This window comes from Hoplias malabaricus, chromosome 14 (assembly GCF_029633855.1).
Source record: "Hoplias malabaricus isolate fHopMal1 chromosome 14, fHopMal1.hap1, whole genome shotgun sequence".
NCBI classification, from domain to species: Eukaryota; Metazoa; Chordata; class Actinopteri; order Characiformes; family Erythrinidae; genus Hoplias; species Hoplias malabaricus.
The window spans coordinates 34,926,641-34,943,706 of record NC_089813.1 but is presented as its reverse complement, the minus strand read 5'-3'; the positions used below and the strand labels follow the sequence as shown (position 1 = coordinate 34,943,706).

The following is a 17,066-nucleotide window of genomic DNA, read 5'->3' as shown; positions in this document are numbered from 1 at the left end:
GTTCAGAAGTGTTTTTTTATTTGTTTGGTTTTTGTTTTTTTTCCTTTACCTTCCTCATGGAATCTGTTAACGTTTGATTTAGAAATCAAACTCCTCCTCCTGTGCATGCTCTTATTTGATCCAAAATAGCCGCCAAAGTTCTTTTAAACCAAATCAGTCAGTGGTCCTTTGAAGCACCTTGGATCTCCCCACTGGGCTACATCACATCAGCCTCGCGCTGCAGTCCAGACGTTCTTACATATGGAAATTATTGAGCAATAAACCAACGCACTGGTAACAGCTTAGTATCAAAAATGGGTTTGTGATGTCACAAAATTCATAGATTTTTCACAAGCTAGGACTCCAGCCCAACACACTCAGAAGACAGCGCTAACTACCTATACCCATGTCATGCCAGCTTACAGCCTCCTACACTGCTGGACCATCCTACTGATGCAGTTATGCTTTGGGATGGTCTGCTTTAGATTGCAGCCAATCAGAACAGGGCTCATTTACATCTATCGGTCTTAAAAGCTGATTTAATAAAACAAGCCTCTTATTGAAAGCTGTATGTCCAGTACGTATGTGTTACTTGAGATGATGTACTGGCTCTGAAAGACCCCTGTCTGGACATTAACAACAATCCCTATCATACAGTATGTTTATTAAAGTAAGAGTCTGCTAATAATAATGAAGTATACAGAACTCAATCAACATTTCTTTGCCCTTAAGAGTATCCCTTATGCTTTGTTTGTCCCCAGGTGACTGACCACGCCACAACAGCCCTGCTGCACTATCAGCTGCCCCAGATGCCTGACGTGGTGGTGCGCTCGTTCATGGTGAGCTCCTCCTGGTGCTCTTTTAATTACAGCAGGATCATCACACGCTGCCCTTCTGTCTTCGCTGTGTCTTCACTGAGCTGCTGTCCATTGTCAGAACAATGTCTCTGTGGGATTCTCACTGACTTTAAAAGCCCTTTATGCAGTTCTGGAGTTAAATGATAAGATACAAGTAATTAATAATGATAGGTCTAATAATAATAATTCAGGAAATATACAGTATCTGCCTTAAAGGCAAGTGTCTGAACATCCCTCTGCAGTTTTGTGTTGACTGGTGCTTAAAGGGGTGGTTTATGGTGTAATCAACTGTACGTGATTTTTGTTTATACACTACCTGGCCAAACGTTTTTGGACACCTACTTGTTCATCCATTCTTCTGAACTGAACTTGAATGTTTATCTGCTTCAGTTTTGCTGCTGCTCTGAGAACACCTTAAAGTAGATAAAGTACAGGGTGGGCCATTTATACGGATACACTTTAATAAAATGGGAATGGTTGGTGATATTAACTTCCTGTTTGTGGCACATTAGTATATGGGAGGGGGGAAACTTTTCAAGATGGGTGGTGACCATGGTGGCCATTTTGAAGTCGGCCATTTTGGATCCAACTTTTGTTTTTTTAATGGGTAGAGGGTCATGTGACACATCAAACTTATTGGGAATTTCACAAGAAAAACAATGGTGTGCTTGGTTTTAACATAACTTTATTCTTTCATGAGTTATTTACAAGTTTCTGACCACTTATAAAATGTGTTCAAAGTGCTGCGCATTGTGTTGGATTGTCAATGCAACCCTCTTCTCCCACTCTTCACACACTGACAGCAACACCGCAGGAGAAATGCTAGCACAGGCTTCCAGTATCCGTAGTTTCAGAAAATATCTGTGAGGATTTGATGTCCTTGAAAATTTAGAATAATTTTTAGAGACTTTTTGTGTGCATACGCTGAACTATTGCTTTAAAATGCCTTATGTGTGTTTGTATACGTGATGCCACGGTGTGTCCAGTCAGGCTTTAAATAGTGTGCAGTGGCCTGCTCAGGGCAGCGAGGACAGGGCAGATTGATTCCTGCCTCTCGCTCTCTCTCACTCTCTCTCTCTCTCTCTCTCTCTCTCTCAGATCAATGCAGAGCTATTCTGATCATGTCAGCGTGCAGCTCCTTTCTTCTTCTCCATATTTAAAGCTCAGCCAGGCTCTTTTACAGCAGCCCCAATGCTCACTGTCTGTCTCTCTCCCTTGGTCTGTCTGTTAGCTCTGCCTGGATAGTGTGTGTGTGAGTGAAGGCAGTATTGAGAAGACTTTCTGTAAACTGAAATCCAGGTGTCAGACCGACAGAGAAGTCTTTCTTTTATGGTGTTCATATTTTCAGTGGAGGTAAAGTCTAGTCACAGTTTAGGAGTGATTTATTTGTCAGTCCCTGGCCTGGAGGTCACAGCCAGGTTTAGAGTGAGGAATGAAATGTTACTCCTGTATATATGGTGCTGTATTTAATACAGAACAGTAGGAAACACGTGGCTATTTCTCTAAAATGCTGTGTTACAGAACAAGAAAAAAAAAACACTTAACCGTTAATGTAAGTGAATGCAACAAGATTTTAGTAACTGGACCATTTCGGCTTGTACATGATAAAAAAAAAGATAAAATGTGGCACAAAATTTGAGATAGAAGAGCAAAGTGCCTAAAACCAACAGCAATTATAATGTACTTCCCTCTACTTAATAAAAGAACCGAAAACAGAGGTTATTTATGTCGAAAAACTGTGGAGTCCTTAGCATTGATGACTGTGTGGTAGCTATATATTTTGTAGCTCTTATTAAAAGAAATATTTTTATATTATTTCTGTTTGTTCTCCTTGTAGCTCAGGATGAGCTCTGTTGTTTCCTGATGTGCTGAACACCTCTGCACTGAAAAACTGAGAGCTGGGAAAATGTAGCCAAGCAGTTCATGGGAAAAGTGTAAGACTGGATTAGGAAGAGTGCATCAGAGGAACTGCGCTGTTAACAGAGGATCACACAAGTAGCGGTCGACTAATTGTGCAGACTCATAAAACATGCTTTAAATTCTGCAGTGGGAACCCTCAGGGCCTTCTAAGCCTTCAGAGAAAGCCTAATGATTTCTGTGTAGTAAATAAATACATGTCTGCATCTTTTAGTTCAAGTTTAATTTAATAATTCAGCTACGTTATGATGCCCTCCTTGAACTGTGCACATGCTCGTGCGGCATAGAAAAAACGAATGAAATAAAATGGCACACTCTGGAGATGCTGCACATGACGCTGAGATCGCCTTGCCCAAGGCTAAGTGTTGACTAGTAGGAAATAAAGCCTTTAGCATTGGGCTTTGCATCAGTATTACTGCGTTCTCTAGAGTGATAGAGCTTTTTTCCATGAGTTTTATTTTTTTTTTTCCCTTTCCATTTTAATTTATTTGTGGATCCCAGAAGGAATCACCTAGCATCAGTACCCCTCCCCTGCAGCATCTGTGCTATCCGGTCCTCACAGAAAAGTTTCAGCATGTAGAGTAAAGCTGTCCCAGAAGATTAGGTGCTGATACTGCAGCAGAGGGCCCTAACTCCTATTGAATAAAGATGATTGTAGTGTATAGTAGTGCACGACACTAGAATGGTATCTCAATACTTTGTCATTAAAAACGGTTCAATACCCCATATAATGAGTACCGATACTACGGTGGCGCAGCAGGTAGTGTCGCAGTCACACAGCTCCAGGGACCTGGAGGTTGTGGGTTCGAGCCCTGCTCCGGGTGACTGTCTGTGAGGAGTGTGGTGTGTTCTCCCTGTGTCCGTGTGGGTTTCCTCCGGGTGCTCCCGTTTCCTCCCACAGTCCAAAAACACACGTTGGTAGGTGGATTGGCGACTCAAAAATGTCCGTAGGGGTGTGTGTGTGTGTGGTTGTTGCCCTGTGAAGGACTTGCGCCCCCTCCAGGGTGTATTCCCGCCTTGCGCCCAATGATTCCAGGTAGGCTCTGGACCCACCGCGACCCTGAATTGGATAAACGGTTACAGATAATGGATGGATGATAAAATCTGTTTTTCCAACGAGTGTCACAGTGTGCGCCCGCAGCGCTTTCCCTCCTCTCCCTCCCTTAATGATGTTGCCACTAGTTTTAGCGACTTTTCAGACCTTCTAGTGAGTTATTTAAAAAACGAAAAACCCAACTAACATCAGCGACTTTCTGAACAAACCTTAGCTATTTTATGTAGAAGAGAATCGCCGGTAGTACAGCTCGTTAGAACACCAGGACTGACCATGAGCGGGAGACACAACTCCCTCGACATGGCTCTTCTGCTCCAGAGACGGAGCAGCACAGTCGGTCCGCACAGCAGCTCACACAGATCAGAAAGAGCTGTGAATGTTAAAGAAGTGCTGCCAAAAACACATTTACTTCCTTTCATGTTGAAAGTATTCCTTCTTCTGAACTCTGGAACTGGGATGCCATAATTGATTGAAGCATTCAGCTTTATTCAAACAGAAAACATATCTTATGAACATACAACACTGGGCTGAAGGCGTGATTGGACCCACAAATGGCAAAACCTCACGTGTGGTGTCACACTTAACAAGCAGATACCAGCGATTTTGCAGACTGCCCCCAGCTTGTACAGAAAGTACATTACTTTTCCTGATGTTTTAGGTGTTTGCCATGGTATCATTTCAGTTTAGTTATTGAGATATTTAGGCATGTAGTTTGTGGTGATTTTAACGTGTCTGCTTTTACCCAAACACTACTCTTTCACAGAAACTCTTCTAGTTCTGTTAGAAAGACAGTTATTTTTAGCTGGGGGGGCAGCAGGCCGAGCTGGGGGCTTGCAGGGGACCTGAGCTGGTCAATGGTTACTGACAGGGGAGAGTAAATACTCAGTGGGCTGTGAGGGTCAGTGGAGCCGGACAGAGAGGTGAGCGTCTGCTGCGCACCTGCTCCAGATCAATGGTGCGTTAGAGTGTCTGCATGTGATGCTCCCAGGCCTGCTGTTTAGACCCCAGGCCCCATATTCAACTCACACTGATCATGCCAATGTAATGAAACCGACCAGTCATGTGTAAAGGTGTTTCTGTGCCTGGGGGTCCAGAGTTTGGAGTGCTCAGGAAGGGTATACTTTTAGCAGATACACTGAGCTCATTATAGATATGCATGAATATGCTCCAAAACAGAATGTTCAGGGAGGCTTTATTTCTGTCTAGAATTTCAATATTTCCTGAGAAACCCCTGACAGTTCCTGTGGCACTGTTATATTCTCCGTGAAGTACATGCTGTAAAACTGCTCAGACTTCCTGCCTTAATTTGTAAGATAAGCTAAGGTCATACAGCACTTTGTAGTTTTACAACTGTTTCTCTACATACTTTTTTCACCCTGCTCTTCAATGGTCAGGACCACCACAGCACCCCCACACAGCAGGGAATGTTTGTGCAGTGACATCACTAGGGGACGACCAACACAAACTACAGCAACAGATGACTTACTGTCTCTGACTTTACATCTACAAGGTGGTCCATGGAGGTAGGTGTGTCTCGCGGAGTCAGTGAGTGGACACATTGTTCAGCACTGCTGTGTCTGATCCACTTGTACCAGCACAGAGCACAATAACACACCACCACCACGTCAGTGTCACTGCAGTGCTGAGAATGATCCACCACCCAAATCATACCTGCTCTGTGGTGGTCCTGACTATTGAAGACACTTGTGCCATCAAAATTGTTCATTCATTCATTCATTCATTCATTTTCTGTAACCGCTTATCCAGTTCAGGATCGCGGTGGGTCTGGAGACTACCTGGAATCACACCCTGGAGGTGGCACTTCTTCACAGGGTGACACACACTCATACGTTCACTTACACCTACAGACACTTTTGAGTTGCCAATTCACCTACCAACATGTGTTTTTGGACTGTGGGAGGAAACTGGAGCACCCAGAGGAAACCCACGCAGACACAGGGAGAACACACCACACTCCTCACAGACAGTCACCCGGAGGAAACCCACGCAGACACAGGGAGAACACACCAAACTCCTCACTGTTGTCTACATCTCAAATTACTCCCTAATCACTAGATGCACTATGTATGGCTTGAAGTACCAAAAAGGAGCATGATATTTCTAACAAAGGGCCATTTGGGATTCAGATTTGTGCTCAATTATCTACAGGTACAGGTTTGTAAGGAAAAATAGACCCTCAGAGGGAACTTTATATTTTAAGTTTTACCACATGTCCCATCACTGCTAGATCTGACACAGGATCACTTTTTTTCCCTTCGTTCAGCATCATCTGTTGATGCCTGGTGTTTGTTCAGTTGTCATCTTTTTTTTTTTTATTAATGTTCTTGATCTCTCTGTCTCTCTCTCTGTCTCTGTCTCTGTGTCACATAGACATGGTTGCGGAGCTACATCAAGCTTTTCCAGACTCCATGTCAGCGCTGTGGGAAGTTCCTGCAGGACGGACTGCCGCCCACCTGGAGAGACTTCCGCACACTTGAGGCTTTCCATGACACCTGCAGGCAGTGAAGAACAGAACACAAGAGAATACACCTGACCCCACACGGGACTGGACACATTACCTGCTGGACTGAAGCTGACAGGAGAGAAGAACTAGGAGGGGAATGTCTGTAGATGTCTGGGTACTCCTGATCAAATGAAGGTTTACTGATTCTCTAAGTGGGAAAACGTTAACACATCCTCTACAGAGCACACGCATTTTACAGCCCAGTTACTGTTTTTTAACGATATAACATATCAAAAATATAAATAATAGAAAATGGCCTGTGCAAAACAGTAGTAGTAAACGTTGTAGAACAATGCCATCTAGATTGTGGTAACTTTGAAGAACATGCCATTTGATCAGGAGTTGCAAGCTTTGTGTCTAGAACTGAATGAGGGACGGCATGGTGTCCATTTGAAAGTCTGGATTTCAGAACGTTGGCCATTGAAAGCGTAGATTTCTTCGCTATACGAGTCTGGCCAGTGGACTTGAGTGTGGTGCATTTGCAGACAGCGCAGCATTGCCAGCCTCACATTGCTCACAATAAAGCCTTTTCTGTTCACTGCACATTCTTTCATTGTGTCTCAGAAGCCGCCGGAGCCCTTGGTCCTGGGCTGTGTTGTCTCACTGGGAAGGTCTTGTGTTGGAGTCGTCAGTAAACATTAACTCCAGGCATACGTTTGTGCTGCTCTCACTTCTATAGTTTCCCAAACTCGCACAAACTTGTGTCCTACTTTCCCCCACCCCCACCCCACTTTTACTTTACAGCTTTTTTACCTGAAAGAACGTTGCGCTGCAGTGAAGTGCTCCCAACCAAGTCGTGCAGCAGTCTGTTTCATTGTTATTGTTGTTGTTTGCGAGCATTTTTTGTAGTTCCATTTATAAAGAAAAGTTCTTCAATATTTTATGATGCACCCTTGAAATGTTAGGAACGTGTTATTTTATAATAACGCAAACTGCTACAACTAGGTCATAACCTCAGTGTGTTCTGCCAGCACTGGCTCTTTCCGTGATTGGTTAGAACCCCTTCTTCTTATTGTTTTGATACAATAAAACTCAACAAGTGTGCTTTCTATTACTTTGTTGTCTTTATTTCTTTATAATCCAGTTCTGCTGTTACAAGCTGCGGCTTCAAAAAAAAAGGCACTAACGCAGGTTCTTGTTTTTTGCTGGTGTTGAGGTTTTCGGTGCCAATCTCTAACAGCTTGTGCTTTTCATACTGCTTTAATATGTAAAAAGTAAAGCAACAAATATCCAGAGATCCGGGGTCCAAACACGCAAGGGCACCTGGAGACTCGGGCTCTAGGCTTAAGTGCATTCTTACGCCAGGGTGACCTAGAAATTATGCCCCCGTTCCCCACGTCATTCATAATTTACACCAAGGTGACAAAGTAAAGCAGGGTTTTTTCAGACATTCTAGTCCTAGCTATGGCTTCAGAAGCCAGGCTGTGGCGCTAACTCAGTGGCTCAAAGCGTACGTGACCTTACTGTATGCAACAAGCTGAATTATTGATTGTGTGCAAGTTCTAAGAAATCAGAATGGGAAATAAGAGCAGAAGGTTGTGAGTATTTTGTAGTTTTTAGAGAATATCCAAAGCACTTAATTCTTTTAAAAGCCTACTCTCTGATAGATACTACACAAAATAGTTATGAATACAGTCTACTCTGTATGGTACGTACAGTTTAGTTGCGCATTAACGCAAATAATAACTTCATTCATGGAGCGCTCTTCAGTACCGTTGGATGAGTTGGAATGGTGTATGTGGGGTGTCACGGTGGTGCAGCAGGTAGGTGTCGCAGTCACACAGCTCCAGGGACCTGGTGGTTGTGGGTTCGATTCCCGCTCCGGGTGACTGTCTGTGAGGAGTTGGTGTGTTCTCCCTGTGTCTGCGTGGGTTTCCTCCGGGTGCTCCGGTTTCCTCCCACAGTCCAAAAACACACATTGGTAGGTGGATTGGTGACTCAAAAAGTGTCTGTAGGTATGAGTGTGTGTTGCCCTGTGAAGGACTGGCGCCCCCTCCAGGGTGTATTCCTGCCTTGCACCCAATGATCCCAGGTAGGCTCTGGACCCACCGCGACCCTGAACTGGATAAGCGCTTACAGATAATGGAATGGTGTATGTGATCCAGATTGAATTGTAGGACACCAGTACCTCGCCTCACTAATGTTTATGTGGCTGAATGCGATCAAATCCATAAATTAATATTCCAACATGTAGTGTAAACCCTTTCCAGAAGAGTGGAGGTCAGTAACTGCAGCAAAAGAACGGAGATCTCTCTAATCATAAACCTTTGAACGTAAAAAGTAATTTTAAAGTCTTGTTATTCCAGTGGCCTTCACTGAAGGAGAGAGTTCAGCACGTTCCTTCGTGTGTCCAGTCCACTCTGAGCTGTATGGAAGTGACCATGCATACAATACCACCTTAAAGAGCCCTGTGTTGCAGTGAGGTTGTACTCTGCATTTTCAGGTACTGTTCCTGCTGAGAATGGAGTTGTTCAGGGCTAACTTTTTGAAAGCCTGCAGTTGCAGTGTGTCCTCAACTATAGCAATCAAAAGAATGAATTATTCAAGATGTTTACCTGCTCTGAATTTGACTTATGGCCTCCTCAGAAACAGGGAAAAGTGGGAGAGTTGCACTGAGCAAAGCAACCTATACAGAAGTATATTTTTTATGTATCTATTATATAATCTCCTTTGCCTTCTTTTGTAAAGTACTACAGTAAGTGTGTTTAGGCATGCAAAGATGTTATGAAGAAATGTTGAGCATTTATACAGAACATGAATGATTGAAAGAACATATTGTAATTAGCATCTATATAATAACACTTGGGGCGGCACGGTGGCGCAGCGGGTAGGTGTCGCAGTCACACAGCTCCAGGGACCTGGAGGTTGTGGATTCGATTCCCGCTCTGGGTGACTGTCTGTGAGGAGTGTGGTGTGTTCTCCCTGTGTCTGTGTGGGTTTCCTCCAGGTGCTCCGGTTTCCTCCCACAGTCCAAAAACACACGTTGGTAGGTGGATTGGCGACTCAAAAGTGTCCGTAGGTGTGAGTGTGTGAGTAAACAGACAGAGTGTGTCTGTGTTGCCCTGTGAAGGACTGGCGCCCCCTCCAGGGTGTATTCCCGCCTTGCGCCCAATGATTCCAGGTAGGCTCTGGACCCACCGCGACCCTGAACTGGATTAGCGCTTACAGATAATTAATGAATGAATGAATGAATAATAACACTTGGAACAGGTAGCGTTCACCTCCAAGCATGTTTAACCATCCAATGGCATTGTCCTATCTAGGGTCTCTCAAAGCAGGACATTCTTTTTGTTTCATAAAAACCAAAACAAATGATATATCATTAACACCGTCCAAAAAAAGCTCTCAATCGTCATGTGTTCTCTTTTTAAAGACATAATTTGAGACGTTGAGTTGTTAGGATCCCCTGAATTGACCGTGGGACGCTTAGCAGCTGCTTATATGGCTCAGACAGTGCCAGGATCCCAGGATTGCTCATGTCTGACTTGATCCTGGACTTACAACGCAAAAGAGAATAAAATATGGACCTACTTTGTGTCTCTGAGCACCAGTGAGATAAGACAAGAGAACTCTATTGATCTCAATAGAGGACCATTGGCTAAACAGAAGTGATTCCTCTACAGCATTAAACCATTCCTAGCACCTTTATTTTAAGAGCGTAGGTGTTTAGTAAAGTGGGTGGAAAGTGTCTGAAGCATTTCATCTTCCTTCAACCTTTCAGACTTTCAGAGCTGGTTTTGAACCTGTTTTAAAGCGGCCTGTTGAAGCTAATGAAAAATGTTTTTCCTCAGCGAGTGTGCAGCAGTGAGTGATTTTGTGATGCGCCTCAGTTTCTCACTGGCTCCTGTTCAGATCCTACGCGAGGTGATGAGTGGAGTCTTGCGCTGTGAAACTCAAAGCTGGGAGAAGAGACACTTGTCGAATGTCTCTCTCTCTCTCTCTCTCTCTCTCTCTCTCTCTCTCTCTCTCTCAGCGCTGTTGCAGTCTGCTGCTCTGGCTGGAAGCGTGACTTCAGAGCTGCTGCCCTCACCCACTCCTCAGAGCAGAGCCGTAGCATCTGCTCCAGCACGGCAACAAAACAAGGCGCAAAGTCTCCACACAGGTCACTCAGAGCTTCACTTCTGACACTGCTTTTTTTTTTGTGTTGGGGGGGGGGGGGGGGGGGGGGTTGTGCCTGACAGATGGCGACAGCATTACTACATGGCGCCTGTGCTGCCAGTGTCCTTGCACTCTGTAACACAGGCCTAACACGCCACAGCAATAAGAAATCAAAGAAGAGATCTCCTTCATATCTTCATTTTTTTTTCCTGAGCAACAAGAAGATCAAAGACAGAAAAGACTTTTCTCTACTGAGAAAGGAAATGCACTGACAAATGAAACCATGTTAAAGCCAGTCAATAAACCAGTCAGTTCTCATTGTGAGAGCATTGTGAGACTAATAAAAGATTATGTAGTTTGTTTTCAGTGGAAGTGTGTAGTGTCAGTGCCATGAGCCACTGTCTTTGTGGAGTGCTGTGTCTTCTCCAGTGTTAGCCATTTTCTCCCTGTTCTTCAATGGTCAGAACCTCCACAAAGCAGGTGTTATTTCTGTGGTGATGTGGTGGTTGTTTGATGGTGTCTGTTGTACTTCTATGAGTGGATCAGACACAGCAGTGCTATGTTGAAGAGCAATACTTTTTTTGGGTGTGATCTATTAAGGGTTGTTACAATGGAAATGTCATTTGCAAGAACACACAGCATGATTTTAGTGTTATTAGCATGCTAATATGAAATGAGGGCAGCTCATGTATGGAGCTGAATGAATGGGAAAATCAGCTCAGATCAGCATTTTCCAGGAATGCACTTACACTGCTCGTTTTAGTGCTTTCCCAGCTTTTCCAAGCCTGATTCCACTCACATACGCCTGGCTCATTAACTATTGATCTGAGTCAGGTGTGTTATATGGAGGAGACTGTGCATAAATACAGTGCAGAGATAGCATGCATTTCACAACTTCTTTTGCATTTTCTGTAAAATATATATAAAACTCCCAAAAAAGTGGGACGCTGGACAAAATGTAAGTAAGTAACAATAAATTGCAATGATTTGAAATAATTTAAACTCTGTGTTTAATTGAAAACACTACGAGGGATGTTTTTTTTTCTTAAATTACTCATTTTTAATTAACACGTTCCAGAACATTTGAAACAGGGACATGTTTACCACTGTGTTGCATCACCACCTCGTTTAACAACACTCTGTAAATGCTTAGGAACTGAGCAGGCTAGTTTCTATAGTTTTTAAAAGTAAACTGTTTTGCCATTCTCGCCTGATATAGGATTTTAGCTGCTCTGGGTCTCCCTTGCAGAATGTTTAATTACATAATGCAGTGGTTGTTTTTCAATGCGTGACAGGTCTGGATTAGTTTAGCTCCTCGACTCTGTTACTAAAGAGCCATGCTGGTGTAATCCATGTAGAATGTGGATTGACTCATTCAGCATTAACAGTGCCTTCACATATGTGCACGTCACTCATGCCATGTGCACTGATGCACATTCATACAACCACAAATGCTGGGTTTTTCTACACAGCATATATATATATGTAGGATAGTTTTCCATTTGCCTCACTCAAATGCGCTCAGGCCCAGAGAAAGTGGTGGTCCTGTGGGGTTATGAGCATTGAAGTGTGTTGTGATTTAGGCAAGCAGTCTCTATGATGCTAATTAGGGAAGTTTTAGCTTGCATGGTTTGTTAGCCACCTTAGCCTCCTAGCTTTATGCAGACCTCTGGGCAGCAAATATGTCCTGACTGACTCCATTTAGCGTAAAGGCTAAAAAATGTATACATCACATTTTTCTCCAATAAAGCCACAGGGGTGTGCAGGAACAGTCTTTATGAAAAGTTATGTTATGAAGTCTGTCCACCTTGATCTCTGTTACTGTGTTTTCTTCAGTTTTTTTTTTTCCCACGTTAGCGCTCTGTTGTGTGCTTATGCGCCGTACCTTATTATTCTGGTGTGTTCTCTCTTCTGTCTAATGTGTGTTAGTTTGTGTGAAGCCTCCCGCTGAGGCTGTGGTACACCCGTCCCTGGCCCACGGCCTCATTAGCTGCCCCTCTCTGGCTTTTCCCTGACACTCCCCACTGAACACCTAATTACTGCTAGCGACCCATGCGAAAGATTGATATCAGCTCCCGGCGTCCTCTGGACTCTTTAAATCTGCTAAAGACGGAGAGTGTGGAGCTTCAAAAAACAATGAATTCTGGGTGAATTACACCATAATAACCAGCCACATTCTGTTTTCCCAAAGCTTCAAATACACATAGTGTTCCAAGGCTCCATTTTCCAAGTTGTGGCATGACAAATCTGCTTTTGTGACCACAGCGACAGATGAAGATATCTCGTCCCAGATCAGCACTCCAAGGTCATTTGTAAAATCCCCTTTTTATTGTCTCACAGATTGTGGTGTCGTTCTTGCTGCCACCTCTGTAGTCTCTTGGGGCCAGACATTATTTTGCAGTGAGATTGCCCATCTGGGTGAGGGTTAGGGTTAGGGAACAGGTTAAACTGTTGTGATTGATTGTACACGTCCTTAATCCATCCACAATACAGCTGAAAATTAGCTAGTTTTACTGTTAGCTAACAGAATTATTTGGTTTAGCAAGAAGTAGTTACTAAGGCGGCACTGTGGCGCAGTCACACAGCTCCAGGGACCTGGAGGTTGTGGGTTCGATTCACACTCCGGGTGACTGTCTGTGAAGAGTTTGGTGTGTTATCCCAGTGTCTGCATGGGTTTCCTCCGGGTGCTCCAGTTTCCTCCCACAGTCTAAAAACACACGTTACTAGGTGAACTTGCGACTCCAAAGTGTCCGTAAGTGTGACTATGTGAATGAATGTGTGAGTGTGTGTGTTGCCCTGTGAAGGACTGGCGCCCCCTCCAGGGTGTATTCCCGCCTTGCGCCCAGTGATTCCAGGTAGGCTCTGGACCCACCGCGACCCTGAATTGGATAAGCGCAATGAATGAATGAACGAAAGTAGTCACTCCATCTAATCTTAGTTTGAGTGTTTGAGGGGATATTCATCCATGCTAATTATGTTACATATGGCCAAACAACAGGGTTTGTTTTGATTTTTTTACACTTGTCTTATAACCTTTAGCCTTAGCTTTGACTTAGCTAGTGTGTGATACTGGTCATCAAAATCAAAACTGGTTAATTAAAATCTAACTTTCTACCAAAGGTGACACTAACATTTACTTCTTAACTTATTTTCTTTTTTTCACCTATATTTTATTTAAAGGAAGGATGAACAAAGAAACAAAATAAATAAGGCCATGAAAACATGAAAACAAAAAAACTACCCTAACTGATCTGATTTTAAAACTCTGTAAAACAGGTCACATTTTAATTTCCTCTTGACTTGCTTGTTCTTTTTTCACTGATTGGCTATTCATTAGTCATTTTTGTCTGATGTACAGTTGCCATTCTCAAGGCTTTTTCCAGAAGTCTGTTTCACCGGTGGTTAAACATGAGTATTGATGGATGGAGACAAGGGCTGATCATTTCTGCAGCAACAGATAAGCAGTATGACAGGTGTTTCTGACACATTGGCAAATGCATGCAGATTCCAGTTAGATGTTTCTAATAAACAGACAAATGTATAATTGGCTAGTGTCCTTCTACGTCGTTCTTCGCTCATCAGAATCATTCTGCATTAAGCTGCATTTACAGTCTGAAACAACTACTGCTTTGCATTTCTCTTAGACAGATTATTATTAATTCAAAGAATCTGGTTGAGGGGTCTTTTCTTGACAATAATGTTCTGTCATCTGTTTTCCTAGACTCAGCAGGTGGTGCCGGCTGTGGATACAAATAGAATTGTCTTGTGGAGGTGGATGCCACCAGCTGTAGTGCTCTGGTGGCTCTTGCGTAGCTCACTGACCCAGTGTCTGTCTCTCACACCATTGAGCACAGGGGTGGAGGGAGGGGGACAAGCAGCCCTGTGTTAGGAGGTCGTCCTGGGAGACAGATGGTGACTAGATCCTCCTCGGTGCCAGGAATGTTCTGGAAGCTCTCCACGCTAAGCGGCCGGGAGTATGTAGGAGGTGTGTGCATCGGCACCATGTTCAGGCACAGGCCGCATCCACGTTCCATCTGTTCCCAGCACCTCTCCGCTAGCACTGCACAACAGAGCTCCTGTGCCTCAACACGCACCTCAAGATACGTTCGTGTTTCTAAGTTCAAATGGTACAAAACGTTTTTACCTAAGGCCGCATTCTCATTTCCAAATTATAGTTTTCAGATCTGCTCTTCCTACTTTGAGTGTTCAGATTTGTTTAGGAGCACAGTGTAAGATTTGGTAGTTTTGCTTTGGTATTAATCATTAATCCATTCATTTTCTTTAACTCAATACAGGGCATCACACCCTCACCCCGTCACTCACACCTCTGGATACTTTTGCACAACCTGTCCACTAACCCTACATGTGTTTTTGACTGTGCCCAACAGAATAAGGACCGGTCTGACTAGACACTGCCAAGTCAGAGCTCCTTTGTGCTAGGCCTTCAGGAGCTGCACTGTAGGCCTTATACATTGATGCAACATAGAGTAATTATAAAGTAACAGTGAGGTCAACAGGTCATGTTTCGATTTACAATGCATAGAACAGGTTTCGTGAGGAACCTCCCTGTCTTTTATACCTCTCAGAGACGAGAGTGCCTGTGAATATGAGCAAGATGTTAGCCAGATGTTTGCTCAGTTGTTAGAAAAGGTAAACAGTGACACTACAGTCGATGCAGAGCTTCAGTACACTCGTGCTGGTGTATATTTTAGAGTCTGAAAAATATTCACAAGGACACATCATTAGCAGTCAAATATGATGTAGTGCTTTGCATCAGTGACATTGTGTGTCATACACAGTAATTAAATGTGTATCAGGTTAGAGACCTCTTCACATTGATGACAGATAGAGGTCACAGAGGCAGATAGACTGGTCATAGTCAATGGGCGTCTTAGAATTCATTGACCTTACAAATTGCTGAGTAGGGCATCAACTGGACAGCTGTGCTGTGATTAACCCCTGCACCCAAACAACCTGCATCTGACAATATATTTTTTTTAAATACTAAAAAAAGACTGTTTTTCATATTTACTCTATTTCTCGCAACACAGACATCAATCCATCAACGCTGCCAGGGTTCACAGGGTCAGAGATCCACTGTAGTGGAGATTTCATTGATTCTAACAAAAGGCCGTTCTGCTGTAAGGATAATTTATTCCCTCTGTCTTCAAGCGTCTCTGGCACAGAGACGGCAGCCTTGCACCGATGTGTCATCTGATCTGTGCCGGGAGCTGAGATTCGCGCTTTAGTCTGAAATTATGGAGCTCATCCTCTTGGCGCGTTGAATCACCAACCGCTAGAGCTGGTGACAAAAACCCACTATGCATCAGATGCTCTTGGAGGCTCTTGGAAGGAGAGAAGCCGAATTTTCAACAGCTCATCACAGATGGCGGCAACTTTCTCATGAACTAAAGTTGAGCGCTCACGAGTCAGAAAGACTTCAGACGGAGTAGGACTAGCGTGAGTCAGATTGTTAGTCAGGAGCCGCATTCGTAAAAGATTTCAGGAGCGCTGGCTTTCTTTCAAAAACCCCTTTTCATGTTAACTTCTTAAGGATGAGAGAAAAAGGCATCTTCATTCAGGGATCATTCTGAAAGATTCGGAGTTAAGGCAGGTCACTTGGTCTGTTTACAACATTCAGATCAATGGAAACAATGCAGCTGTTTTATGCTCTAACCATGCACTGTCAACAAACCTACTTAGCTACTATTAGGCAGAGGTATATACAAGTGGCCCGGTGGCACAACAGCTAACGTCACTGTCACACAGCTCCAGGGTCCTGGGGTTGTGGGTTTGAGCCCTGCCTTGGCTGACTGTCTGGGAGGAGTTCAGTGAGTTCTTCTCGTGCCTGTGTGGGGTATTGGTAGGTGGCTTGACCATACAAATTGTCCACAAGTGTGAGTGTGTGATGCCCTGTGATGGACCAGCTCCCTGTACAGGGTGTGTTCCTACATTACGCACAGTGAATCCAGATAGGCTGCAGATCAGAGGTGATTGCTCTAAGACTGCAAGGGGAGCTCAGCTTCCCCTAAAATGTAAAAAAATAAGTGATCAAATATATACTGTTGTGTGTACATGTCAGTGATTAAATATGCACTACAACGCGCTCAACTTTTGTTCAGAATCAGCTTCTTATCACTGGTAAAGACGTGGCTTTCCTCTCAATCATTCCCGCAGCTTCACGGTGCTTTAAACAGGCGTCCACAGAGTTCAATAGCGAAGCAGCAAAGTGCAGCAAAACAAGACGAGTGATTGGATAAAGGCTGGGCTTTGTCCCGCCCATCGGACGCTCAGCGTCTCTGGGGGTCTATGGGGCAGTGGGCTGGCCTCGGCTGGCCCGGACACTCAGCTTCTGCATGATGATTGGATGATCTGTCTGAGGCTGAATCCCTTTTTGATTGACAGCGAAATGAGCGAATCAGCGATCCTTTGGTGTAAAGATCTGTGGGAGCATTACATTTTCATTCTGTTCTGAGTTGAACCGGAGACTTTCTTAAACCTAAATGCATTTTCTTTGTTAAAAACGACTAGCGACAAATCGAGCTTCTATTTCTGGTGGGTGTTTTTGTAGCTGCTTGTTATTGGAGACTGACTTCTATCACTCTTTCTGACTTCTATCGCAGTTTCTGTCCAGCGG

General features: G+C 43.8%; 1 protein-coding gene across 1 annotated transcript in view; it reads left to right on the top strand.

Moving 5' to 3' along the window:
• The window catches only part of med27 (mediator complex subunit 27), a 78,903-nt gene extending 71,533 nt beyond the window's left edge, over positions 1-7,370 (top strand). Inside the window, exons 7-8 of the mRNA XM_066644218.1 lie at positions 741-818; positions 6,199-7,370. Of these exons, the coding sequence (XP_066500315.1) occupies positions 741-818; positions 6,199-6,333 (213 nt within the window). The 3' untranslated portion in view covers positions 6,334-7,370. The remainder of the gene's footprint in view (positions 1-740; positions 819-6,198) is intronic.
• Positions 7,371-17,066: the final 9,696 nt, after the last annotated feature.